The sequence below is a fragment of the Salmo trutta genome, chromosome 1 (assembly GCF_901001165.1).
Source record: "Salmo trutta chromosome 1, fSalTru1.1, whole genome shotgun sequence".
Classification (NCBI taxonomy): Eukaryota; Metazoa; Chordata; class Actinopteri; order Salmoniformes; family Salmonidae; genus Salmo; species Salmo trutta.
Window position 1 is genome coordinate 19,346,967 of NC_042957.1, and position 26,414 is coordinate 19,373,380.

The 26,414-nt window shown below is 47.0% G+C and overlaps 1 protein-coding gene across 1 annotated transcript in view; it reads right to left on the reverse strand.

Moving 5' to 3' along the window:
- The window catches only part of LOC115177424 (wiskott-Aldrich syndrome protein family member 1), a 132,696-nt gene that overhangs the window by 17,961 nt on the left and 88,321 nt on the right, over window positions 1-26,414 (reverse strand). The window contains exons 4-5 of the mRNA XM_029738214.1: window positions 16,479-16,632; window positions 8,511-8,628 (exon numbers count right to left, since the gene is read on the reverse strand). Coding sequence (XP_029594074.1) covers window positions 8,511-8,628; window positions 16,479-16,632 — 272 coding nt within the window. The remainder of the gene's footprint in view (window positions 1-8,510; window positions 8,629-16,478; window positions 16,633-26,414) is intronic.

Consider the following 26,414-nt stretch of genomic DNA (forward strand, 5'->3'; position numbering starts at 1 on the left):
CGTCCTCTGCTGTCCACGTGTCTCGGTTTCGGCCACTCATCTCTGCCTTGGCAAAATGTCAGTGTTGTCGCCGAACCACATCGTATTTTGGAGCGTAGGCGTTACCACCGGTTTTCATGTCCATTCTCTCTTTTCCACACCTCTGACATAAAGTTTTCTTGATATTTTGTTTTCATTATTGTGATAGGCTCATGTTTTACCGGTTTATTTTTCCGGGACGCCGTATCGGACCACCTTACTTTCACCCCTCAGGTTTTACCGGTTTATTTTTCCGGGACGCCGTATCGGACCACCTTACTTTCACCCCTAACTCGAATTACCAAGTACATAGTAGACGGTAAAAGAATGAGAAACTAAAGCACTGAACCTCTTACATGTGAAGTGGGCAGCAGGTGGAGGGAGGGGGTCTGTGTTAGTGGGCAGCAGGTGGAGGGAGGGGGTCTGTGTTAGTGGGCAGCAGGTGGAGGGAGGGGGTCTGTGTTAGTGGGCAGCAGGTGGAGGGAGGGGGTCTGTGTTAGTGGGCAGCAGGTGGAGGGAGGGGGTCTGTGTTAGTGGGCAGCAGGTGGAGGGAGGGGGTCTGTGTTAGTGGGCAGCAGGTGGAGGGAGGGGTTCTGTGTTAGTGGGCAGCAGGTGGAGGGAAGGGGTCTGTGTTAGTGGGCAGCAGGTGGAGGGAGGGGGTCTGTGTTAGTGGGCAGCAGGTGGAGGGAGGGGGTCTGTGTTAGTGGGCAGCAGGTGGAGAGAGGGGGTCTGTGTTAATGGGCAGCAGGTGGAGGGAGGGGGTCTGTGTTAGTGGGCAGCAGGTGGAGGGAGGGGGTCTGTGTTAGTGGGCAGCAGGTGGAGGGAGGGGGTCTGTGTTAGTGGGCAGCAGGTGGAGGGAGGGGTCTGTTTTAGTGGGCAGCAGGTGGAGGGAGGGGTCTGTGTTAGTGGGCCGCAGGTGGAGGGAGGGGTTCTGTGTTAGTGGGCAGCAGGTGGAGAGAGGGGGTCTGTGTTAGTGGGCAGCAGGTGGAGGGAGGGGTTCTGTGTTAGTGGGCAGCAGGTGGAGGGAAGGGGTCTGTGTTAGTGGGCAGCAGGTGGAGGGAGGGGGTCTGTGTTAGTGGGCAGCAGGTGGAGGGAGGGGGTCTGTGTTAGTGGGCAGCAGGTGGAGGGAGGGGGTCTGTGTTAGTGGGCAGCAGGTGAAGGGAGGGGGTCTGTGTTAGTGGGCAGCAAGTGGAGGGAGGGGGTCTGTGTTAGTGGGCAGCAGGTGGAGGGAGGGGTCTGTGTTAGTGGGCAGCAAGTGGAGGGAGGGGTCTGTGTTAGTGGGTAGCAGGTGGAGGCAGGGGGTCTGTGTTAGTGGGCAGCAAGTGGAGGGAGGGGGTCTGTGTTAGTGGGAAGCAGGTGGAGGGAGGGGGTCTGTGTTAGTGGGCAGCAGGTGGAGGGAGGGGGTCTGTGTTAGTGGGCAGCAGGTGGAGGGAGGGGGTCTGTGTTAGTGGGCAGCAGGTGGAGGGAGGGGGACTGTGTTAGTGGGCAGCAGGTGGAGGGAGGGGGTCTGTGTTAGTGGGAAGTAGGCAGCAGGTGGAGGGAGGGGGTCTGTGTTAGTGGGCAGCAGGTGGAGGGAGGGGGTCTGTGGTAGTGGGCAGCAGGTGGAGGGAGGGGGTCTGTGTTAGTGGGCAGCAGGTGGAGGGAGGGGGTCTGTGTTAGTGGGCAGCAGGTGGAGGGAGGGGGTCTGTGTTAGTGGGCAGCAGGTGGAGGGAGGGGGTCTGTGTTAGTGGGCAGCAGGTGGAGGGAGGGGGTCTGTGTTAGTGGGCAGCAGGTGGAGGGAGGGGGTCTGTGTTAGTGGGCAGCAGGTGGAGGGACGGGATCTGTGTTAGTGGGCAGCAGGTAGACGGAGGGGTTCTGTGTTAGTGGGCAGCAGGTGGAGGGAGGGGGTCTGTGTTAGTGGGCAGCAGGTAGAGGGAGGGGTTCTGTGTTAGTGGGCAGCAGGTGGAGGGAGGGGGTCTGTGTTAGTGGGCAGCAGGTGGAGGGAGGGGTTCTGTGTTAGTGGGCAGCAGGTGGAGGGAAGGGGTCTGTGTTAGTGGGCAGCAGGTGGAGGGAGGGGTCTGTGTTAGTGGGCAGCAGGTGGAGGGAGGGGGTCTGTGTTAGTGGGCAGCAGGTGGAGGGAGGGGGTCTGTGTTAGTGGGCAGCAGGTGGAGGGAGGGGGTCTGTGTTAGTGGGCAGCAGGTGGAGGGAGGGGGTCTGTGTTAGTGGGCAGCAGGTGGAGGGAGGGGGTCTGTGTTAGTGGGCAGCAGGTGGAGGGAGGGGTCTGTGTTAGTGGGCAGCAGGTGGAGGGAGGGGTCTGTGTTAGTGGGCAGCAGGTGGAGGGAGGGGGTCTGTGTTAGTGGGCAGCAGGTGGAGGGAGGGGGTCTGTGTTAGTGGGCAGCAGGTGGAGGGAGGGGGTCTGTGTTAGTGGGCAGCAGGTGGAGGAAGGGTGTCTGCGTTAGTGGGCAGCAGGTGGAGGGAGGGGGTCTGTGTTAGTGGGCAGCAGGTGGAGGAAGGGGGTCTGCGTTAGTGGGCAGCAGGTGGAAGGAGGGGGTCTGTGTTAGTGGGCAGCAGGTGGAGGAAGGGGGTCTGCGTTAGTGGGCAGCAGGTGGAGGGAGGGGGTCTGTGTTAGTGGGCAGCAGGTGGAGGAAGGGGGTCTGTGTTAGTGGGCAGCAGGTGGAGGGAGGGGGTCTGTGTTAGTGGGCAGCAGGTGGAGGGAGGGGTCTGTTTTAGTGGGCAGCAGGTGGAGGGAGGGGTCTGTGTTAGTGGGCCGCAGGTGGAGGGAGGGGTTCTGTGTTAGTGGGCAGCAGGTGGAGAGAGGGGGTCTGTGTTAGTGGGCAGCAGGTGGAGGGAGGGGGTCTGTGGTAGTGGGAAGCAGTTGGAGGGAGGGGGTCTGTGTTAGTGGGCAGCAGGTGGAGGGAGGGGGTCTGTGTTAGTGGGCAGCAGGTGGAGGGAGGGGGTCTGTGTTAGTGGGCAGCAGGTGGAGGGAGGGGGTCTGTGTTAGTGGGCAGCAGGGGGAGGGAGGGGGTCTGTGTTAGTGGGCAGCAGGTGGAGGGAGGGGGTCTGTAGTAGTGGGCAGCAGGTGGAGGGAGGGGGTCTGTGTTAGTGGGCAGCAGGTGGAGGGAGGGGGTCTGTGTTAGTGGGCAGCAGGTGGAGGGAGGGGGTCTGTGTTAGTGGGCAGCAGGTGGAGTGAGGGGTCTGTGTTAGTGGGCAGCAGGTGGAGGGAGGGGGTCTGTGTTAGTGGGCAGCAGGTGGAGGGAGGGGTCTGTGTTAGTGGGCAGCAGGTGGAGGAAGGGGTCTGTGTTAGTGGGCAGCAGGTGGAGGGAGGGGGTCTGTGTTATTGGGCAGCAGGTGGAGGTAGGGGGTCTGTGTTAGTGGGCAGCAGGTGGAGGTAGGGGGTCTGTGTTAGTGGGCAGCAGGTGGAGGGAGGGGGTCTGTGTTAGTGGGCAGCAGGTGGAGGGAGGGGGTCTGTGTTAGTGGGCAGCAGGTGGAGGGAGGGGGTCTGTGTTAGTGGGCAGCAGGTGGAGGAAGGGGGTCTGCGTTAGCGGGCAGCAGGTGGAGGGAGGGGGTCTGTGTTAGTGGGAAGTAGGCAGCAGGTGGAGGAAGGGGGTCTGTGTTAGTGGGCAGCAGGTGGAGGAAGGGGGTATGTGTTAGTGGGCAGCAGGTGGAGGAAGGGGGTCTGTGTTAGTGGGCAGCAGGTGGAGGGAGGGGGACTGTGTTAGTGGGCAGCAGGTGGAGGGAGGGGGTCTGTGTTAGTGGGAAGTAGGCAGCAGGTGGAGGGAGGGGGTCTGTGTTAGTGGGCAGCAGGTGGAGGGAGGGGGTCTGTGGTAGTGGGCAACAGGTGGAGGGAGGGGGTCTGTGTTAGTGGGAAGTAGGCAGCAGGTGGAGGGAGGGGGTCTGTGTTAGTGGGCAGCAGGTGGAGGGAGGGGGTCTGTGTTAGTGTGCAGCAGGTGGATGGAGGGGTCTGTGTTAGTGGGCAGCAAGTGGAGGGAGGGGGTCTGTGTTAGTGGGCAGCAGGTGGAGGGAGGGGGTCTGTGTTAGTGGGCAGCAGGTGGAGGGAGGGGGTCTGTGTTAGTGGGCAGCAACTGGAGGGAGGTAGTCTGTGTTAGTGGGCAGCAGGTGGAGGGAGGGGGTCTGTGTTAGTGGGAAGTGGGCAGCAGGTGGAGGGAGGGGGTCTGTGGTAGTGGGCAGCAAGTGGAGGGAGGTAGTCTGTGTTAGTGGGCAGCAGGTGGAGGGAGGGGGTCTGTGTTAGTGGGCAGCAGGTGGAGGGAGGGGTCTGTGTTAGTGGGCAGCAGGTGGAGGGAGGGGGTCTGTGTTAGTGGGCAGCAGGTGAAGGGAGGGGGTCTGTGTTAGTGGGCAGCAGGTGGAGGGAGGGTTGTCTGTGTTAGTGGGCAACAGGTGGAGGGAGGGGTCTGTGTTAGTGGGCAGCAGGTGGAGGGAGGAGGTCTGTGTTAGTGGGAAGTGGGCAGCAGGTGGAGGGAGGGGGTCTGTGTTAGTGGGCAGCAGGTGGAGGGAGGGGGTCTGTGTTACTGGGCAGCAGGTGGAGGAAGGGGGTCTGTGTTAGTGGGCAGCAGGTGGAGGGAGGGGGTCTCTGTTAGTCGGCAGCAGGTGGAGGGAGGGGGTCTCTGTTAGTCGGCAGCAGGTGGAGGGAGGGGGTCTGTGTTAGTGGGCAGCAGGTGGAGGGAGGGGGTCTGTGTTAGTGGGCAGCAGGTGGAGGGAGGGGGTCTCTGTTAGTGGGCAGCAGGTGGAGGGAGAGGGTCTGTGTTAGTGGGCAGCAGGTGGAGGGAGGGGGTCTCTGTTAGTCGGCAGCAGGTGGAGGGAGGGCGGCATGCTAACCCAGGAGGTTACAATCACTGTGAAATAAGCAGAATCCCACTAGCAGCCAGCCAGCGATTGTCTCAGAAGCGTTCTGTAGTTAAGGAGGTGATTAGCAAGGGTTTCCAGGTAAGTAGTAGGTAGGTAAGTAGGAGGGGTTAGCAGCAGAGTTAGTGGGGGCCGGTCCACTGCTTTGAGGCAGGGCAAATGCCTCAAGGGCGGTTAGGTAGGGGGGCAGCAGGCTAACCTGAGGGTCCCATGACAGGGTCTGGGGGGGTCAGCCTTACCTCTGGGGGGGCGAGGAGGGGAGGGGGAATGGAGGGGACTCTTATAAGGCCCTCCGGCCCCAAATAAAAAGGCATTTCCAGCTGCACACAGTCAGAGACAATAGAGACGGGATGAGAACAGGGGAGAGGACGAAGGGAAAGAGAGAGGGAGAGGGGTTAGAGCATGGGGTAGGGAACCCGACCAGTAATATTGTGTTGAAGGGGAGTACATTGTGGGGGGTTGGCAATCGTGGCAAATCCAGTCTCTGCATGTTGATAGTTTTTAAAACCAGTTTGTTCCAGAAAAAAGTGCCCTGATTTGTTGTAGAGATTCTGTGTCTTTCTCTGTTCTTTCTCTCTCCCCTGTTTCTCTCTCATTCACTTTCTCTAGCCAAGGACATCATGTCTATCCACTCACATAACTCCATAATGTCCATGCCAGAAACCCAGTCGTCTCTTATTCCACTATCCTGTGCTTGTATGCCTGTATCTCATAATGTATCTGAACCCAAACCAGAACTATTTGTGTGTAGACCCCAACAATCTTCCTCCCTGGTCTTAGTGGCCTGCCATCCTGGCTATCTGTAAGGGGTCTGTACTCTGTACTGTAATGGCTGCCAGTGTATTGTGGTGCAGGGGAAATGAATAGGGCTTTATAACCTCACTGAGTTAAGCCTTTTATTAGACTAGGATCTGGCCCCAACTCCCCCACCATCCCAACTCAATACTCTGTCTACACAAAACAAGGTCTGTTGAATACTGTATATATAGGCCCATAGCCTAGTATTCTGTGAAATACTTATTTCTATATATTCTGTGTCCTCTGTCTTTTCTAAACACACAGTGGTGTGACTGTAACTGTCCCCTGACTACTGTAACTGTCCCCTGTCCCCTGACTACTGTAACTGTTCCCTGTTCCCTGACTACTGTAACTGTCCCTTGTTCCCTGACTACTGTAACTGTCCCCTGTTCCCCGACTACTGTAACTGTCCCCTGTTCCCTGACTACTGTAACTGTCCCCTGTTCCCTGACTACTGTAATTGTCCCCTGTTCCCTGACTACTGTAACTGTCCCCTGTTCCTTGACTATTGTAACTGTCCCCTGTTCCCTGACTACTGTAACTGTCCCCTGACTACTGTAACTGTCCCCTGTTCCCTGACTACTGTAACTGTCCCCTGTTCCCTGACTACTGTAACTGTCCCCTGTTCCCTGACTACTGTAACTGTCCCCTGTCCCCTGACTACTGTAACTGTCCCCTGTTCCCTGACTATTGTAACTGTCCCCTGTTCCCTGACTACTGTAACTGTCCCCTGTTCCCTGACTACTGTAACTGTCCCCTGTCCCCTGACTACTGTAACTGTCCCCTGTTCCCTGACTATTGTAACTGTCCTCTGTTCCCTGACTATTGTAACTGTCCCCTGTTCCCTGACTACTGTAACTGTCCCCTGTTCCCTGACTACTGTAACTGTCCCCTGTTCCCTGACTACTGTAACTGTCCCCTGTTCCCTGACTACTGTAACTGTCCCCTGTCCCCTGACTACTGTAACTGTTCCCTGACTACTGTAACTGTCCCCTGTTCCTTGACTATTGTAACTGTCCCCTGTTCCCTGACTACTGTAACTGTCCCCTGACTACTGTAACTGTCCCCTGTCCCCTGACTACTGTAACTGTTCCCTGTTCCCTGACTACTGTAACTGTCCCCTGTTCCTTGACTATTGTAACTGTCCCCTGTTCCCTGACTACTGTAACTGTCCCCTGTTCCCTGACTACTGTAACTGTCCCCTGTTCCCTGACTACTGTAACTGTCCCCTGTTCCCTGACTACTGTAACTGTCCCCTGTTCCCTGACTACTGTAACTGTCCCCTGTTCCCTGACTATTGTAACTGTCCCCTGTTCCCTGACTACTGTAACTGTCCCCTGTTCCCTGACTACTGTAACTGTCCCCTGTCCCCTGACTACTGTAACTGTCCCCTGTTCCCTGACTACTGTAACTGTCCCCTGTTCCCTGACTATTGTAACTGTCCCCTGTTCCCTGACTACTGTAACTGTCCCCTGTTCCCTGACTACTGTAACTGTCCCCTGTCCCCTGACTACTGTAACTGTCCCCTGTTCCCTGACTATTGTAACTGTCCTCTGTTCCCTGACTATTGTAACTGTCCCCTGTTCCCTGACTACTGTAACTGTCCCCTTTTCCCTGACTACTGTAACTGTCCCGTTCCCTGACTGTGAGTCTTGTGACTGAATCATTTATCACCACCATGAAAACCCAAACCTCAACTTCTATATCCCAAACCTCTCTGGCAGGGTTCCCTGTGGAAGCTTCTACCTCATTGACTGGTTGTGCTTGGAAATCTAACCACATTGGCCTCTGGTTGAATGGTATGGGGAAGTGAGGGCTATGGCCCGCCTCTCAAGCTGGTGCTGATTAGCATCATAGGGAGCCCCTGGGACTCAGGGCAGGAGACCCCTCCTTCTGCACAGGGGCTGACTTCTCAGTAATTTAGGGTTTGTGTGAGAGACGGAAGGAGATCTCGGACGATATACAAAGGCTCCCTCATGCTTGTGTGTGTGTGTCTCTGAGGATGCACAGCATTCTTCCTCATGAGAGCATTTGTGTGTACGGTACGTATGTGTGTATACAGTATAGTAAATGTGTATTTATGAAGGGCCCCACATGAGATCAACTGTGTGTACAGTATGTGGGTGTATGGAAATGTGAGTGTGTCTCTCTAAGGATAAACAAAGGCTCCCTCATGAGGAGCGGGGGCAGAGAGAGGGCAGAGAGAGGGCAGAGCAAACCATTAATTAGAGGAAATAACGAGACAACAGAGAACCACCCTGTATCCTCCCCTCCCTGATGCTCATCTATTACAGATACATAGCTAATGGTTCCCTGAGTGTGTGTGTGTGTGTGTGTGTGTGTGTGTGTGTGTGTGTGTGTGTGTGTGTGTGTGTGTGTGTGTGTGTGTGTGTGTGTGTGTGTGTAGAGTACGCTATGGGTCGATATGTACTGTGGTCATTCTGTATAATCAGTGATTTATGCTCACCTCATCTTTCCCCACCCCACTGACCCATATCGACCAGTGTGTGTGTGTGTGTGTGTGTGTGTGTGTGTGTGTGTGTGTGTGTGTGTGTGTGTGTGTGTGAATCACTGACCATAGTCTACAGTGTTATGTCCTTCATCACATATATCATCTGTAGCTCTAGATGTTAATAATACTGGCAATTCTGATCCAAGACCAGTTCCACTAATGTGCTCATAATGGCTGAGATTATGCTTACGATATGGAGAGCTGATCTGAAATTAGTTAGGGTCAGAAAGTCACTTGGTGACACAGCCCCTCAGTTAAGGACCAATGGGCTAACGACACCACGCTGAATCCACCAATGTGTAGACAGGATGCTGGTGACGGGCCAATGGCTGCCCTTCATTACCTTCTGTTTCCTCTTCTCCTTCCTCTTGTCCTCTGTGTCCTGCAGCATCTTCTCTCTCCACAGGTCAAAGAAGTAGGAGGGGTTGGTGTAGAACTTCAGCCCCTCCTTACCATCATCCCTGCAGGAGGAAACCACAGTTACCCCTAGACACTGATCGAAGGTCTACTCAGAGCCTTGGAAACAGCAAAGGCTGATGGGGGATGCACTCTGATCAGTCAAGTTTGAACTCTCTCTCTCTTTATCTTTTCATTTGTCTTTCATTTCCTCCTGTCTTCACCCTTGACCAGGAGAAATTAAATCGGAAGGAGGAAATTATCACTTCAAATCCCCTATGACGAGGAAATTAATGACCAAACAAAATTAATGACCAAACACACACACACAGTCACACTCAATAGCCACATTGACTCAATCCCATACACATGCTAGTCAGTTACACCAGCAAAAGGTACTGAAGTAACTCACTAACTGAGCCATATTCTGCCCTGACAACATCATACTGGTTTCTCCAGAAGTCACCTGCAGCGTTTAAAGGGCTCCACCTCTTTCTCCTAAGGACCATGCTGTGCTCGGTGACGAGAGGCCGTGATTGTGACAGAGGGAGGAAGAGGAAACATCAACTAAAGTAGCTGAGGACGTTTAATGGTATGCAACAACATGGGGAAGGTTGAAGGGAGTATGACAGGGGTAGGCGGTGTGTGATTGTGTGTGAGTGCATCATGTGTATGTGAATTTGGTGTGTGTGTCTGTGTGTATTGTGACTGAGTAGTATGGTGTTTATATTGTGATTGTGTATGTGACAGGGTAGCAGCAGTTGGATCTGAAGAACAACAGCCTGAGGTGTTGCAGAGAGAGGGAGAGAGAGAGAGAGAGAGAGAGGGAGAGAGAGAGAGAGAGAGAGAGTGAGAGGACTTCTATGCCATCAAAAGGAACATAAAATTCGACACGCCAATTTGGATCTGGCTAAAAATACTTGAATCAGTTATTGAACCCAATGCCCTTTATGGTGTACAACGTAAAACACCAAATATTACATGCAGAGCAGAATTAGGCTGATACCCTCTAATTATCAAAATCCATAAAAGAGACATTAAATTCTACAACCACCTAAAAGGAAGCGATTCCCAAACCTCCCATAACAAAGCCATCACCTACAGAGAGATGAACCTGGAGAAGAGTCCCCTAAGCAAGCTGGTTCTGGGGCTCTGTTCACAAACACAAACAAACCCCACAGAGCCCCAGGAAAGCAACACAATTACACTCAACCAAATTATGAAAAAACAAAAAGATAATTACTTGACACATGGGAAAGAATTAACAACAAAAAAACTGAGCAAACTGGAATGTTATTTGGCCCTAAATAGACAGTACACAGTGGCAGAATACCTGACCACTGTGACTCACCCAAAATGAAGGAAATCTTTGACTATGTACAGACTCAGTGAGCATAGCCTTGCTATTGAGAAAGGCTGCCATAGGCAGACCTGGCTCTCAAGAGAAGACAGTCTATGTGCACACTAGAGGTCGACCGATTAACCGGCATGGCCGATCAATTAGGGCCGATTTCAAGTTTTCATAACAATTGGCAATCGGCCTTTATGGACGCCGATTATGGCCGATTACATTGCAATCCACGAGGAAACTGCGTGGCAGGCTGACCAGCTGTTACGCGAGTGCAGCATCAAAATAACCTTGTGGCTGCAAGGAGCCAAGGTAAGTTGCTAGCTAGCATTAAACTTATCTTCTAAAAAACAATCAATCTTCACATAATCACTAGTTAACTACACATGGTTAATGATATTACTTGGTTAACTAGCTTGTCCTGAGTTCATATAATCAATGCGGTGCCTGTTAATTTCTCATCGAATCACAGCCTACTTCAACTTCACCAAACAGGTGATGATTTAACAAAAGCACATTGCCGAAAAAAGCACAATCTTTGCACAAATGTACCTAACCATAAACATCAATGCCTTTCTTAAAATCAATACACAGAAGTATATTTTTTTTAAACCTGCATATTTAGTTAAAAGAAATTAATGTTAGCAGGCAATATTAAATAGGGAAATTGTGTCACTTCTCTTGCGTTCAGTGCAAGCAGAGTCAGGGTATATGCAACAGTTTGGGCCGCCTGGCTCATTGCGATCTGTGAACTAATTTGCCAGAATTTTACATAATTATGACATAACATTGAAGGTTGTGCAATGTAACAGCAATATTTAGACTTAGGGATGCCACCCGTTAGATAAAACACGGAACGGTTCCGTATTTCACTGAAAGAATAAATGTTTTGTTTCGAAATTATAGTTTCCAGATTTTACCATATTAATGACCAAAGGCTCGTATTTCTGTGTGTTATTATATTATAATTAAGTCTATGATTTGATATTTGATAGCGCAGTCTGACTGAGCGGTGGTAGGCAGTAGCAGGCTCATAAGCATTCATTCAAACAGCACTTCACTGCGTTTGCAATGCTTGAGGAACAGCTCTGTTTATGACTTCATGCCTATCAACTCCCGAGATTAGGCTGGCAACACTAAAGTGCCTATAAGAACATCCAATAGTCAAAGGTATATGAAATACAAATAGTATAGAGAGAAATAGTCGACGAGTCATAATTCCTATAATAACTACAACCTAAAACTTCTTAACTGGGAATACTGAAGATCTGGGAATATTGAACCACCAGCTTTCATATGTTCTCATGTTCTGAGCAAGGAACTTAAACCTTAGCTTTTTACATGGCACATATTGCACTTTTACTTTCTTCTCCAACACTTTGTTTTTGCATTATTTAAACCAAATTGAACATGTTTCATTATTTATTTGAGACTAAATAGATTTTATTTAAGTATTATATTAAGTTAAAATAAAAGTGTTAATTGTTCATTCAGTATTGTTGTAATTGTCATTATTACAAATATATATATATAAATCAGCCGATTAATCGGCATCGGCTTTTTTTGGTCCTCCAATAATTGGTATCGGCGCTGAAAAATCATAATCGGTATCGGCGTTGAAAAATCATAATTGGTGCCCACTGCCCACAAAATGTGGTGTAAACTGAGCTGCACTTGCTGACCTCCTGCCAAATGTATGACCATATTAGAGACACATATTTCCCTCAGATTACACAGACCCATTTTGATAAACTCCCATATCTATTATGCAAAATACCAGAGCAGCAAGATTTGTGACCTGTTTCCACAAGAAAAGGGCAACCAGTGAAGAACAAACACCATCGTAAATACAACCAATATTTATGTTTATTTATTTTCCCTTTTGTACTTTAACTATTTGCACATATTTACAACACTTTACAAAGCCATAATATCACATTTGAAATATTCCTGTAATGTTTACTGTTCATTTCCCTTTGTTTATTATCTATTTCTAATGCTTTGGCATCTGGTTGCCATGTAAATAAATCCCTTTGAATGGAATTGAAATTGAGAGGGGGAAGAAAGGCTTGGGTACATGGGACAGAAACTAAAGAAACTAAAACAGTGGTCCTGGAGTCCTTCAGAAGTGTTCTACAGTTGAAGTCAGAAGTTTACATACACTTAGGTTGGGGTCATTAAAACTCATTTTTCAACAGCTCCACAAATTTCTTGTTGGGGATAGGGGGCAGTATTGAGAATTTTGAAAAAAATATGTGCCCATTTTTAACTGCCTCCTACACCAACTCAGAAGCTAGAATATGCATATTATTGTTCAGGTTTGGATAGAAAACACTCAGAATTTTCTAACACTGTTTGAATGGTGTCTGTAAGTATAACAGAACGCATATGGCAGTCAAAACCCTGAGACAAATTCTGACAGGAAGTGGATACCTGATGTGTTGAATTACCTTTAAGCCTATGCCATTGAAACACACAGGGGCTTATTAATCGTTGAGCACTTCCTATGGCTTCCACTAGATGTCACCAGTCTTTACAAAGTTGTTTGAGTCTTCTACTGTGAGAACTGAACGAACATGAGCTTTGGAACGGTGGTGCCCGACAAGACTCTGGCGCGCGAGTTCATGTTGGGTACTCTCGTTCCAATACGTTTTAAAAGAGAATGCAATCGTCCGCCTTGAATATTATTCATGTTCTGGTTGAAAAAGGCCCTAATGATTTATGCTATACAACGTTTGACATGTTTCAACGAACGTAAATATTTTTTCTCCCCTCTTTCATGAAGAGAAGTCCGGCGGGCTTAGATCATGTGCTAACAACACGGAGCTTTTTGGACATAAATTATGAGCTTTTCGAACAAAACTACATTTGTTATGGACCTGGGATTCCTGGAAGTGACATCTGATGAAGAGAATCAAAGGTAATGGATTATTTACATAGTATTTTCGATTTTAGATCTCTCCAACATGGCGGTTAGTCTGTATCGCAAAGCGTATTTTTCTGGGCGCAGTGCTCAGATTATTGCAAAGTGTGATTTCCCAGTAAGGTTATTTTTAAATCTGGCAATCCGGTTGCGTTCAAGAGATGTAAATCTATAATTCTTTGAATGACAATATAATATTTTACCAATGTTTTCGAATAGTAATTATTTAATTTGTTGTGCTGATTTGACTGGCGGTATTGGAGGGAAAAGATTTCCTCAACATCAACGCTATAGTAAAACGCTGTTTTTGGATACAAATATGAACTTGATAGAACTAAAAATGCATGTATTGTCTAACATAATGTCCTAGGAGTGTCATCTGATGGAGATTGTCAAAGGTTAGTGCATAATTTTAGCTGGTTTTCTGCTTTTGGTGACGCGTGTCTTTGCATTGACAAAACATTACACACAGCTATTTTCAATGTACTGTCCTAACATAATCTAAATTTATGCTTTCGCCTTAAAGCCTTTTTGAAATCGGACAACGTGGTTAGATTAAGGAGATGTTTATCTTTCAAAGGGTGTAAGATAGTTGTATGTTTGAGAAATTTGAATTATGACATTTAATTGTTTTCAAATTTGGCGCTCTTGATATTTCACCTGTTGTTGATAGGGTGTACCAGGGGTGGGACGCTTGCGTCCCACATAGCCCATAGAGGTTAACAAACTATAGTTTTGACAAGTCGGTTAGGACATCTACTTTGTGCATGACACAAGTAACTTTTCCAACAATTGTTTACAGACAGATTATTTCACTTATAATTCATTGTAATTCACTGTAATAATTCACTTATAATTCACTGTATCACAATTCCAGTGGGTCAGAAGTTAACATGCACTAAGTTGACTGTGCCTTTAAACAGCTTGGAAAATTCCAGAAAATGATGTCATGGCTTTAGAAGTTTCTGATAGGCTAATTGACATCATTTGAGTCAATTGGAGGTGTACATGTGACTGTATTTCAAAGCCTACCTTCAAACTCAGTGCCTCTTTGCTTGACATCATGGGAAAATCAAAAGAAATCAGCCAAGACCTCAGAAAAAATGGTAGACCTCCACAAGTCTGGTTCATCCTTAGGAGCAATTTCCAAACACCTGAAGGTACCACGTTCATCTGTACTAACAATAGTATGCAAGTATAAACACCATGGGACCACGCAGCCGTCATACCGCTCAGGAAGGAGACGTGTTCTGTCTCCGAGAGATGAACGTACTTTGGTGCGAAAAGTGCAAATCAATCCCAGAACAACAGCAAAGGACCTTGTGAAGATGCTGAAGGAAACAAGTACAAAAGTATCTATATCCACAGTAAAACGAGTCCTATATCGACATAACTTGAAAGGCCGCTCAGCAAGGAAGAAGCCACTGCTCCAATAACGCCATAAAAAAGCCAGACTATGGTTTACAACTGCACATGGGGACAAAGACCGTACTTTTTGGAGAAATGTCCTCTGGTCTGATGAAACAAAAAATAGAACTGTTTGGCCATTATGACCATTGTTATGTTTGGAGGAAAATGGGGACGCTTGTAAGCCGAAGAACACCATCCCAACCGTGATGCACGGGGGTGGCAGCATCATGTTGTGGGGGTGCTTTGCTGCAGGAGGGACTGGTGCACCTCACAAAATAGATGGCATCATGAGGTTGGAAAATTATGTGGATATATTGAAGCAACATCTCAAGACATCAGTCAAGAAGTTAAAGCTTGGTTGCAAATGGGTCTTCCAAATGGACAATGACTCCAAGCATACTTCCAAAGTTGTGGCAAAATGGCTTAAGGACAACAAAGTCAAGGTATTGGAGTGACCATCACAAAGCCCTGACCTCAATCCTATAGAAAATCTGTGGGCAGAACTGAAAAAGCGTATGCGAGGATGGAGGCCTACAAACCTGACTCAGTTACACCAGCTCTGTCAGGAGGAATGGGCCAATATTCACCCAACTTATTGTGGGAAGCTTGTGGAAGGCTACCCGAAACGTTTGACCCAAGTTAAACAATTTAAAGGCAATGCTACCAAATACTAATTGAGTGTATGTAAACTTCTGACCCACTGGGAATGTGATGAAAGAAATAAAAGCTGAAATAAATAATTATATCTACTATTATTCTGACATTTCACATTCTTAAAATAAAGTGGTGATCCTAACTGACCTAAGACAGGGAATTTTTACTAGGATTAAATGTCAGGAATTGTGAAAAACTGAGTTTAAATGTATTTGGCTAAGGTGTATGTAAACTTCCGACTACAACTGTATATATAGAGGGGTCAGAGAACATGCTGGGTAGAGGTTTCTGTCTGTATGCTGTCCATAGTAATGTCTACAGCTGCGTCTCAGTATAGACTAGCTCAACAGCTGACATTTATCGTAGAGCAGACACAGAGCCATACAGCTACTAAACACACACTCTGTGTCTGTCAGCCTATAGAGTAGTAGTAATACCAACACCTGCCTCTCTGTCACAGTCATACAGTAGCTTGTGAAACCCACACACACACAAACTGACCCTAGATTTAAAACCAGAGTAATCTACACCTGCAGCTGTCTCCTCAGAACCCCGTGTGTGTGTGTGTGTGTGTGTGTGTGTGTGTGTGTGTGTGTGTGTGTGTGTGTGTGTGTGTGTGTGTGTGTGTGTGTGTGTGTGTGCGTGCGTGCGTGCGCGTGTGTGTGTGCATATGGAGATAGAAACAGAGGCTATTATAGAAAATACACATACACACACAAGCATGAATGAATGAAGTAAGATAACACAGGCTCTTCTGTTATTACCCAGTTCTACCAGTCAGGCTAGGTCCACAGCCTGGAATAGCTATGGGCCTCGTAAAAAAACAAGTGTCAGTCACACACACGTACACACAACTGAGAAACCAGACAAATAAAAAGCCCTGGACCGCTAGCTGGGGTTTCATCATGGATTATTTACCTCCATTTGACTCTCTCTCTCTCTCTCTCTCTCTCTCCCTCTCTCCCTCTCCCTGTCCTGAGCTAACAACCAAGACAGATTGAAAGTGTGAAGAGACCCAAACACATAGATAAGGATACACACACATTCGCACGCCTGCAGGGGTGTGCGTACACACACACGTACACACAATATAAAGATACAGCAGCCAGTTGTTGCTATAAGGTTACAGCTGCTATGGACCTGCTAGTATTTCGCTTGGTGTGATCCATAATGCAGTGGTTGCATCAGTAGTGTTATCACACACAGACAAAGATTATGTTATGCCAATGGGCTAATCAATAGGCTGTAGAGGTGCTGACCAATAAGGTGTCAGGTTGCAATAACACTACCCAATCAGGAGGGAGGTTGCTGTGAAGCTGACACTACCCAATCAGGAGGGAGGTTGCTGTGAAGCTGACACTACCCAATCAGGAGGGAGGTTGTTGTGAAGCTGACACTACCCAATCAGGAGGGAGGTTGCTGTGAAGCTGACACTACCCAATCAGGAGGGAGGTTAATGTGAAGCTGACACTACCCAATCAGGAGGGAGGTTGCTGTGAAGCTGACACTACCCAATCAGGAGGGAGGTTGTTGTGAAGCTGACACTACCCAATCAGGAGGGAGGTTGTTGTGAAGCTGACCTGTAGGGTGTGAGGATGTTGAGGGGTGGCGGCTGCTCGCAGAGGTCAAAGGTCTCTTGCAGGGGGATGGGCAGCGACTGGCGGGCAAACAGCTGCTGGTCCTGGATGGTGGAGCTCCTAAACGCTTTCCTCATAGTGATGTCCTGGAGAGATACTGGAGAGAGAGAGGGAGAGAGAGAGGAGAGACAAAGAAAGGAGAGAGAGGGAGAGAGAGTCCCTCGCCTCAAACTTTCCAAATGCCAGTAGTTTTTCGGTTACAGCTGAAGTACAATTCATCACCTTCTCGCCCCCGTCAGGCTTCTCACCTAACGTTACCTCTTCGTTATTGTTCAGGGGACGCGCTGCTGTTACAGCATACTGATGCTGTAACTAGTAAATTGGTTGTCTCTTCTTTCTTCAGTCGCGTGTTGTGCTGCATTCTGTTGTTATGTGAACGATTGGGTGGGCCTTGGCTACAGCAGCCAGTATTCCTCCAAACGCGCATCACTCATTCGCTTACAGCCAGTAGTGATCCACCCCCCCCCCCCCCCAAACTTTTCTCATCGGATCTACACGAATCACGTAGGTCACATATTTTGGATTCAAAATGGCATATTTTGCCGAAAGGTGACTAGTTTGCATCCCTGATCACTTTCCTGATTCAGCTTGTTAGCCTCTTCATTCTCTCTCTTCTAAATGTGTCGAGTCCATCCCTCCCTCTTTCCACTGTTGTGCTGTGCTCAGCAAGTGAGCGAGATGGAGAACAGGGCAGTGCTGGTGCTGCGGGCCCTGGTTCCTCTGTCTCCAATGGCCCTGGTTCCTCTGTCTCCCACGGCCCTGGTTCCTCTGTCTCCCACGGCCCTGGTTCCTCTGTCTCCCACGGCCCTGGTTCCTCTGTAAGACTCTCTGGATGTGGACATGTAGCTCCCTGCTGCTGCTACTGTTCTGCCTGGATAGAGCTGCTGACAACATCCATTGCAAGGCCCTGGGACTGGGAGGGAGGATGCTCTGTATAAGGAGTAATGTATGGGTGTATAATGACGCTGGGTGAGGCTGCAGTTGCAGGTTGATAGATAGCTCATGTGAATCATTATGTGGTCATGATGGACTGAGGTCCCTAAATGAATCTGGGCGAGAAAGAAACAAAGATGAGAGAGAGAGGGAGAGATCTGTCTACAAACAGTTGGTTGTTGATCTTTGCTTGACAGCCATTTTAAAGTCTTGCCTTAAATTTTCAAGCTGATTTAAATCAAAACTGTAACTAGGCCACTCAGGAACATTCAATGTCATCTTGGTAAGCAACTCTAGCACAGGAGGCTGCTGAGGGGAGGATGGCTCATAATAATGGCAGGAATGGTGCAAATGGAATGGCATCAAACAAATGGAAACCAGGTTACCATTCCACCAATTCCGCTCCAGTCATTACCACAAGCCATTTCTCCCTAGTTAAGATGCCACAAACCTCCTGTGAACTCCAGTGTATATTTGGCCTTGTGTTTTAGGTTATTGTCCTGCTGAAAGGTGAATTTGTCTCCAGTGTCTGTTGGAAAGCAGACTGAACCAGGTTTTCCTCTAGGATTTTGCCTGTGCTTAGCGCAATACAATCTATTTTTATCCTGAAAAACTCCCCAGTCCTTGCCAATGACAAGCATAGCCATAACATGATGTAGCCACCACCATGCTTTAAAACATGAAGAGTGTATTTGCCCAAAACATAACGCTTTGTATTCAGGACATAAAGTACATTTCTTTGCTACATTTTTTGTAGTTTTACTTTAGTGCCTTATTAAATGTTCAGGCTTCCTTTTTTTACTTTATAGTGACTGGGTGTATTGATACACCATCCAAAGTGTAATTAATAAATTCACCCATTTTAAATCCAGGCTGTAACACAACAAGCCAAGGAATGTAAATACTTTCTGAAGGCACTGCATGCTTGATTGTGTGTGACTGTGTGTGTGTGTGACTGTGTGTGTGTGTGTGTGTGTGTGTGTGTGTGTGTGTGTGTGTGTGTGTGTGTGTGTGTGTGTGTACATGTGTTTTATTGTGCACTGTGTTGGCATGCTGCATTCCTCCCTCCCCCCTCTCTCCCCCTTTCCTCTCCTCGGCACAGATACAGAGACAGGGTCTGCGTCCCAAAATGGCCCCTATTCCTTTTAAAGTCCACTACTTTTGACTAGGGCCCAGTAGTGCACTATCAAGGGAATATGATGATATTTGGGAAGCAGCCAGGGACACATAGACAAAGAAGAGCCTCAGCAGCAGGCTCAGATTCTTTCATCACTGTGATCCTCACATCTGCTGGCCTGGCTTTACCCACAATGCTTTAGGATGCACAACGCCTCTAGATGGGGAACACAAAGGCTAGCTGAGCAAACAGACTCACAGAAACACACAGACAGACATATCTAGTACAGCATGTCTTTGTAGTGTGCATGTCACCCAAAAATCTGCTACAGCACACTGTGCTGCTTGTATGTTTGTGTCACTGAGTGTGCAACTGTGTGTGTGTGTGTGTCATTATGTGAGCATCCAAGTGTGTGTGTGTATGTGTGTGTGTGGCATTATGTGAGCATCCAAGTGTGTGTGTGTGTGTGTGTGTGTGTGTGCGCACGCACGTGTGTGTGTTGGTTGGTTCTTCTATCTTTGTAGGAACCTAAAATCCGAAAACGTCCCCACAAGGACAGTAAAACAAGAAAAATACTCCCTCGTGGGGACATGTCCCACGTCCACATGAGGTCAATGGCTATTTTAAGCTTAGAGGTTAGGGCTACAATTAGGGTTAGAATTAGGGTTAGGGGTCAGTGGTTAGGTTTAAGAGTTAGGTTTACGTTTAGGAGTTAGGTTTAGGAGTTAGGTTTAGGGTTAGGAGTTAGGTTTAGGGGTTAGGTTTAGGGTTAGGAGTTAGGTTTAGGGTTAGGAGTTGATCATTAGAAAACCCATTTGCAATTATGTTAGCATAGCTGAAAACTGTTGTTCTAATTAAAGAAGCAATAAAACTGGCCTTCTTTAGACTAGTTGAGTATCTGGAGAATCAGCATTTGTGGGTTCAATTACAGGCTCAAAATGGCCAGAAAAAAATAACTTTCTTCTGAAACTCATCCGTCTATTCTTGTTCTGAGAAATGAAGGCTATTCCATGTGAGAAATTGCCAAGAAACTGAAGATCTCGTACAACGCAGTGTACTACTCCCGTCACAGAACAGTGCAAACTGGCTCGAACCAGAATATAAAGAGGAGTGGGAGGCCCCGGTGCACAACTGAGCAAGAGGACAAGTACATTAGAGTGTCTAGTTTGAGAAACAGACGCCTCACAAGTCCTCAACTGGCAGCTTCATTAAATAGTACCCGCAAAACACCAGTCTCAATGCCAAAGTGAAGAGGCGACATATATCAGACTGGTCAATAAAAAGAAAAGATTAAGATGGGCAAAAGAACACAGACACTGGACAGAGGAACTCTGCCTAGAAGACCAGCATCCCGGAGTCGCCTCTTCACTGTTGACGTTGAGACTGGTGTTTTGCGGGTACTATTTGAACTTGGATTAGCTAACACAATGTGCCATTGGAACACAGGATTGATGGTTGCTGATAATGGGCCTCTGTATGCCTATGTAGATATTCCATAAAAAATCTGCCGTTTCCAGCTACAATAATCATTTACAACATTAACAATGTCTACACTGTATTTCTGATCAATTTAATGTTATTTTAATGGACAAAAAATAGCTTTTCTTTCAAAAACAAAGACATTCCTAAGTGACCCCAAACTTTTGAACGGTAGGGTAGGTTTAGGGTTAGGAGTTAGGTTTAGGCTTCTGGTTACATATTAAGGTTAGGTTTAGCTGGGCTAGACAATCTGGACCCTCTCTTTCTAAAATTATCCAGCGCAATTGTTGCAACCCTTATTACTAGCTTGTTCAACCTCTCTTTCGTATCGTCTGAGGTCCCTAAAGATTGGAAAGCTGCCACGGTCATCCCCCTCTTCAAAGGGGGAGACACTCTAGACCCAAACTGTTACAGACCTATATCCATCCTGCCCTGCCTTTCTAAAGTCTTCGAAAGCCAAGTTAACAAACAGATCACTGACCATTTCGAATCCCACCGTACCTTCTCCGCTATGCAATTTGGTTTCCGAGCTGGTCATGGGTGCACCTCAGCCACGCTCAAGGTCCTAAACGATATCATAACCGCCATCGATAAAAGACAGTAGTGTGCAGCCGTCTTCATCGACCCGGCAAAGGCTTTCGACTCTGTCAATCACTGCATTCTTTTATCGGCAGATTCAATAGCCTTGGTTTCTCAAATGACTCGGAGGGCCTGTTGTCCGGACCTCTGGCAGTCTCTATGGGGGTGCCACAGGGTTCAATTCTCGGGCCGATGCTTTTCTCTGTATATATCAATGATGTCGCTCTCGCTGCTGGTGATTCTCTGATCCACCTCTACGTAGACGACACCATTCTGTATACTTCTGGCCCTTTTTTGGACACTGTGTTAACAAACCTCCAAACGAGCTTCAATGCCATACAACACTCCCTCTGTGGCCTCCAACTGTTCTTAAATGCTAGTAAAACTAAATGCATGCTCTTCAACCAATCGCTGCCAACGCACCCACCCGCCCGACTAGCATCACTACTCTGGACGGTTCTGACTTAGAATATGTGGACAACTACAAATACCTAGGTGTCTGGTTAGACGGTAAACTCTCCTTCCAGACTCACATTAAACATCTCCAATCCAAAATTAAATATAGAATCAGCTTCCTATTTCGCAACAAAGCCTCCTTCACTCATGTTGCCAAACATACCCTCGTAAAACTGACTATCCTACCAATCCTTGACTTCAGCGATGTCATCTACAAAATAGCTTCCAACACTCTACTCAGCAAATTGGATGTAGTCTATCACAGTGCCATCCGTTTTGTCACCAAAGCCCCATATACTACCCACCACTGCGACCTGTATGCTCTCGTTGGCTGGTCCTTGCTACATATCCGTCGCCAAACCCACTGGCTCCAGGTCATCTATAAGTCTTTGCTTGGTAAAGCCCTGCCTTATCTCAGCTCACTGGTCACCATAGCAACACCCACCCGTAGCACGCGCTCCAGCAGGTATATTTCACTGGTCGTCCCCAAAGCCAACACCTCCTTTAGCCACCTTTCCTTCCAGTTCTCTGCTGCCAATGACTGGAACGAATTGCAAAAGTCACTGAAGCTGGAGACATATCTCCCTCACTAACTTTAAGCATTAGCTGTTAGAGCAGCTTACTGATCACTGCACTGCACCCATCTGCACCCATCTATAAATAGCCGACCCAACTACCTCATCCCCATATTGTTATTTATTTATTTATTTTTGCTCTTTTGCACCCCAGTATCTCTACTTGCACATCATCATCTGCACATATATCACTCCAGTGTTAATGCTAAATTGTAATTATTTCGCCACTAGGGCCTATTTATTGCCTTACCTCCCTAATCGTACTACATTTGCACACACTGTAAATTGATTTTTCTATTGTTTTATTGACTGTACATTTGTTTATTCCATGTGTAACTCTGTGTTGTTGTTTTTGTCGCACTGCTTTGCTTTATCTTGGCCAGGTCACAATTGTAAATGAGAACTTGTTCTCAACTGGCCTACCTGGTTAAATAAAGGTGAAATAAAAAATACAAAATAAGGTTTAGGGTAGGGATTAGGGAAAATAGGATGGACATTTATTTTAGGTCCCCAAGAGGAAAGAAGAACATAACATGTGTGTGTGTGTGTATGTGTGTGTGTGTGTGTGTGTGTGTGTGTGTGTGTGTGTGTGTGTGTGTGTGTGTGTGTGTGTGTGTGTGTGTGTGTGTGTGTGTGTGTGTTGTGCGTGTGTGTGTATATGGGCTTAAGGAAAGCAGTGTTTTTAAACCAGTACCCCTCAATTCCCACTCAGTCCCAAGTGGCTTCCCTGATTGAGACGTCGACAGAAAAAACAAAAAAATCTTTATTTCTATCTCTCTAAACAACTATCCCTCCTCACCAGCTGTCTGTGGTTAGAGTAGACCATTAAAGACTGCTTCATTAAAAACAGCTATCATGGGATAATGAAGGAGCATGGTGCTAAAACAAAGAAAATACATAGAGAGTGAAGAGTAAACAGTAAACAAAAAGAGTGTGTTTGTTTGAAAGAGAGAGAGAGAGAGAGAGAGAGAGAGAGCGAGAGGGAGAGAGAGAGAGAGAGAGGGAGAGAGAGACAGAGAGAGAGAGAGAGAGAGAGAGTGTGTGTGTGTAAGAGATAGAGAGTGTGTAAGAGAGAGAGAGAGTGTGTAAGAGATAGAGAGTGTGTAAGAGATAGAGAGTGTGTAAGAGAGGGAGTGTGTAAGAGAGAGAGAGAGTGTGTAAGAGAGAGAGAGAGTGTGTAAGAGATAGAGAGTGTGTAAGAGATAGAGAGTGTGTACGAGATAGAGAGTGTGTGTAAGAGAGAGAGAGTGTGTACGAGATAGAGAGTGTGTAAGAGAGGGAGTGTGTAAGAGAGAGAGAGAGTGTGTGTGTGTAAGAGATAGAGAGTGTGTACGAGAGGGAGTGTGTAAGAGAGAGAGAGAGTGTGTGTAAGAGAGAGAGAGAGTGTGTACGAGATAGAGAGTGTGTAAGAGAGGGAGTGTGTAAGAGAGAGAGAGAGTGTGTGTAAGAGAGAGAGAGTGTGTGTGTGTAAGAGATAGAGAGTGTGTAAGAGAGGGAGTGTGTAAGAGAGAGAGAGTGTGTAAGAGAGAGAGAGAGAGAGAGAGAGGAGAGTGTGTGAGAGTGTGTGTGAGAGAGAGAGAGAGAGTGTATTTAGAATTGTATATTTATTACATTCTACTATTTTACTATTATTTTACTACTATTTTATTGTTATTATTTGTATATTTAATTTTGTATTATTATTTACTGCCATTTTATATTATTATTTGTTATTGTTTATAATTGTATTACAATGTATATTGTATACATTGTTGCTTTGGCAATATTGACACAATGTTTTTCATGCCAATAAAGCAGCTTGAATTTGAATTTGAATTTGCGTGTGTAAGAGAGAGAGAGAGAGAGAGAGAGAGGAGAGTGTGTGAGAGAGAGAGAGAGAGAGAGAGAGGAGAGTGTGTGAGAGAGAGAGAGAGAGAGAGAGAGGAGAGTGTGTGAGAGAGAGAGAGGAGAGTGTGTGAGAGAGAGAGAGAGAGAGAGAGAGAGGAGAGTGTGTGAGAGAGAGAGAGGAGAGTGTGTGAGAGAGAGAGAGAGAGAGAGAGAGAGAGAGAGAGAGAGAGGAGAGTGTGTGAGAGTGTGTGAGCGAGAGAGAGGAGAGTGTGTGAGAGAGAGAGAGAGAGAGAGAGAGAGAGTGTGTGTAAGAGATAGAGAGTGTGTAAGAGATAGAGAGAGAGAGAGAGAGAGAGAGAGGAGAGTGTGTGTGAGAGAGATAGAGAGAGAGAGAGAGAGAGAGGAGAGTGTGTGTGAGAGAGAGAGAGAGAGAGAGAGAGAGGAGAGTGTGTGTAAGAGAGAGAGAGAGAGGAGAGTGTGTGAGAGAGAGAGAGAGAGAGAGAGAGAGAGAGAGAGAGGAGAGTGTGTGTAAGAGAGAGAGAGAGAGAGGAGAGTGTGTGTAAGAGAGAGAGAGAGAGGAGAGTGTGTGTAAGAGAGAGAGAGAGAGAGAGAGAGAGAGAGAGGAGAGTGTGTGAGAGTGTGTGAGCGAGAGAGAGGAGAGTGTGTGAGAGAGAGAGAGAGAGAGAGAGAGAGTGTGTGTAAGAGATAGAGAGTGTGTAAGAGATAGAGAGAGAGAGAGAGAGAGAGAGAGAGAGGAGAGTGTGTGTGAGAGAGATAGAGAGAGAGAGAGAGAGGAGAGTGTGTGTGAGAGAGAGAGAGAGAGAGAGTTGTCCCGTTGACAATTTTTGATTCTCATTTTTATTTATTTTTTATATTGTAAATATCCAAAGTAAGCTTTGGCAATATGTACATTGTTACGTCATGCCAATAAAGCGAATTGAATTGAATTGAATTGAATTGAATTGAGAGAGAGAGAGAGAGAGGAGAGTGTGTGTAAGAGAGAGAGAGAGAGTAGAGTGTGTGTGAGAGAGAGAGAGAGAGAGAGAGAGAGAGAGAGAGAGAGAGGAGAGGAGAGTGTGTGTAAGAGAGAGAGAGAGAGAGAGGAGAGTGTGTGTAAGAGAGAGAGAGAGAGGAGAGTGTGTGTAAGAGAGAGAGAGAGAGAGGAGAGTGTGTGTAAGAGAGAGAGAGAGAGAGAGAGAGAGAGAGAGGAGAGTGTGTGAGAGTGTGTGTGAGAGAGAGAGAGAGAGAGTGTATTTAGAATTGTATATTTATTACATTCTACTATTTTACTATTATTTTACTACTATTTTATTGTTATTATTTGTATATTTAATTTTGTATTATTATTTGTTATTGTTTATAATTGTATTACAATGTATATTGAAATTTACATGGTTTTTAGAGTGAAGTACATCGGAAAAAAGCAAAAGAAAACTGCAAGACTGAATAGGAGACAAAACAAGCAACAAACAAAGATGGGCTTTTGAAAAAGTAACTATTTTTCATAAAATTGTACAGTTATCTTAGCTAGCTGAATTGTTTACTAGTTGTTAAGCAGTTGCTAGGGACTCTCCTGGAAGAAGCTAGCTAGCTAACAAAGAATAACAAAGAATATCAAGTTAACAGAAGAAAAGAAAGACATAATAAGGACAGAAAAAAAGGACATCAAAGTGAAACAGTTCTCTAAAGACACAAGAGACAATAATACAAGAAACAACGCTTCTATTGCAACATTGTAGCCAACATCACCAGCATTGCTATGGAAATTGTTTACCCGCCAGACATCCAAACAGAGAAAGCTAAGAAAAGTTTCAAAGTTTTGTTGATGAGACAGAACCATGAATGCCTGTTTGCAGATCTTACAAGTCGCAAAACAAGAGCAAATGTAATTTTTAATACCAAACGAGGGGACATATGGAAAAGGGTTATTTGCAACCATTTCCCTTTCTCAAAAAAGAGAGGCATCAGCCAAGGATGTCAGATCAGCATTTTTGAAGAAGCTGACCAGAGCAACACGTATCAAACAGTAAACATATATAATAATGGAACTGTATTGATACAAGGCAATGATTCAAGCCTCCAGGCCTTTGGGAATAGGTTTGCTACCCTAAAAGCAGAAGCTGAAATCATCTCAGAAACTGAGGAAAAAGTCAAGGAGGGAGATGGAAAAAAGCAGGCCCCAACGGTCTCTGTGACCCAGCAAGAAGCCCTCAGTGTCCCTCTACCTACCTCACCTGCAGCAAACAGAGCCAAGGACATGCCTACAACACCAAGAACACCTGCTATGCAACGTTTCCACAACACCCTCTCTCTAGTCGAAGCAGAGGTCATAGAACTCAGAGAGAACAAGCTTCAAGAGGAGGACACTGTCCAGAAACTAAAAGAAGAGATGAAACAGTTCAGGGAGGAGAGCAGAGCATCTATTGCTAAATTAGAAAGCAGAATGGACAAACTGAGTCAGACAAATGATGACCTGAGACCTTCTGAGCACAACAAGAAAGGAGCTAGAACAAAGAGAGAGGTACATTGACACCCTCAACCACCAGCTAGTCATTATGTCCTCTGCATCTAGAGAACATGTTGACCAGCTTGGTACAACACAAGCAGAACCTAAGACCAGCATGGCCTCCACCACACAGCCTGATGACACTGCACCAGCCTACCAGTCTGCTCCAGCCCAGATCAGCCAACCAGCATCCCAGTCTGATCTAGCCCATGTCAGCCTACCTGCTTCCCAGTCTGCTCCAGCACAGTGTGCTCCAGCCCAGGTCAACCTACCAGCCTCCCAGTCTGCTCCAGCCCAGGTCAACCTACCAGCCTCCCAGTCTGCTCCAGCCCAGGTCAACCTACCAGCCTCCCAGTCTGCTCCAGTCCAGGTCAGCCAACCAGCCTCTCAGTCTGCTCCAGCCCAGG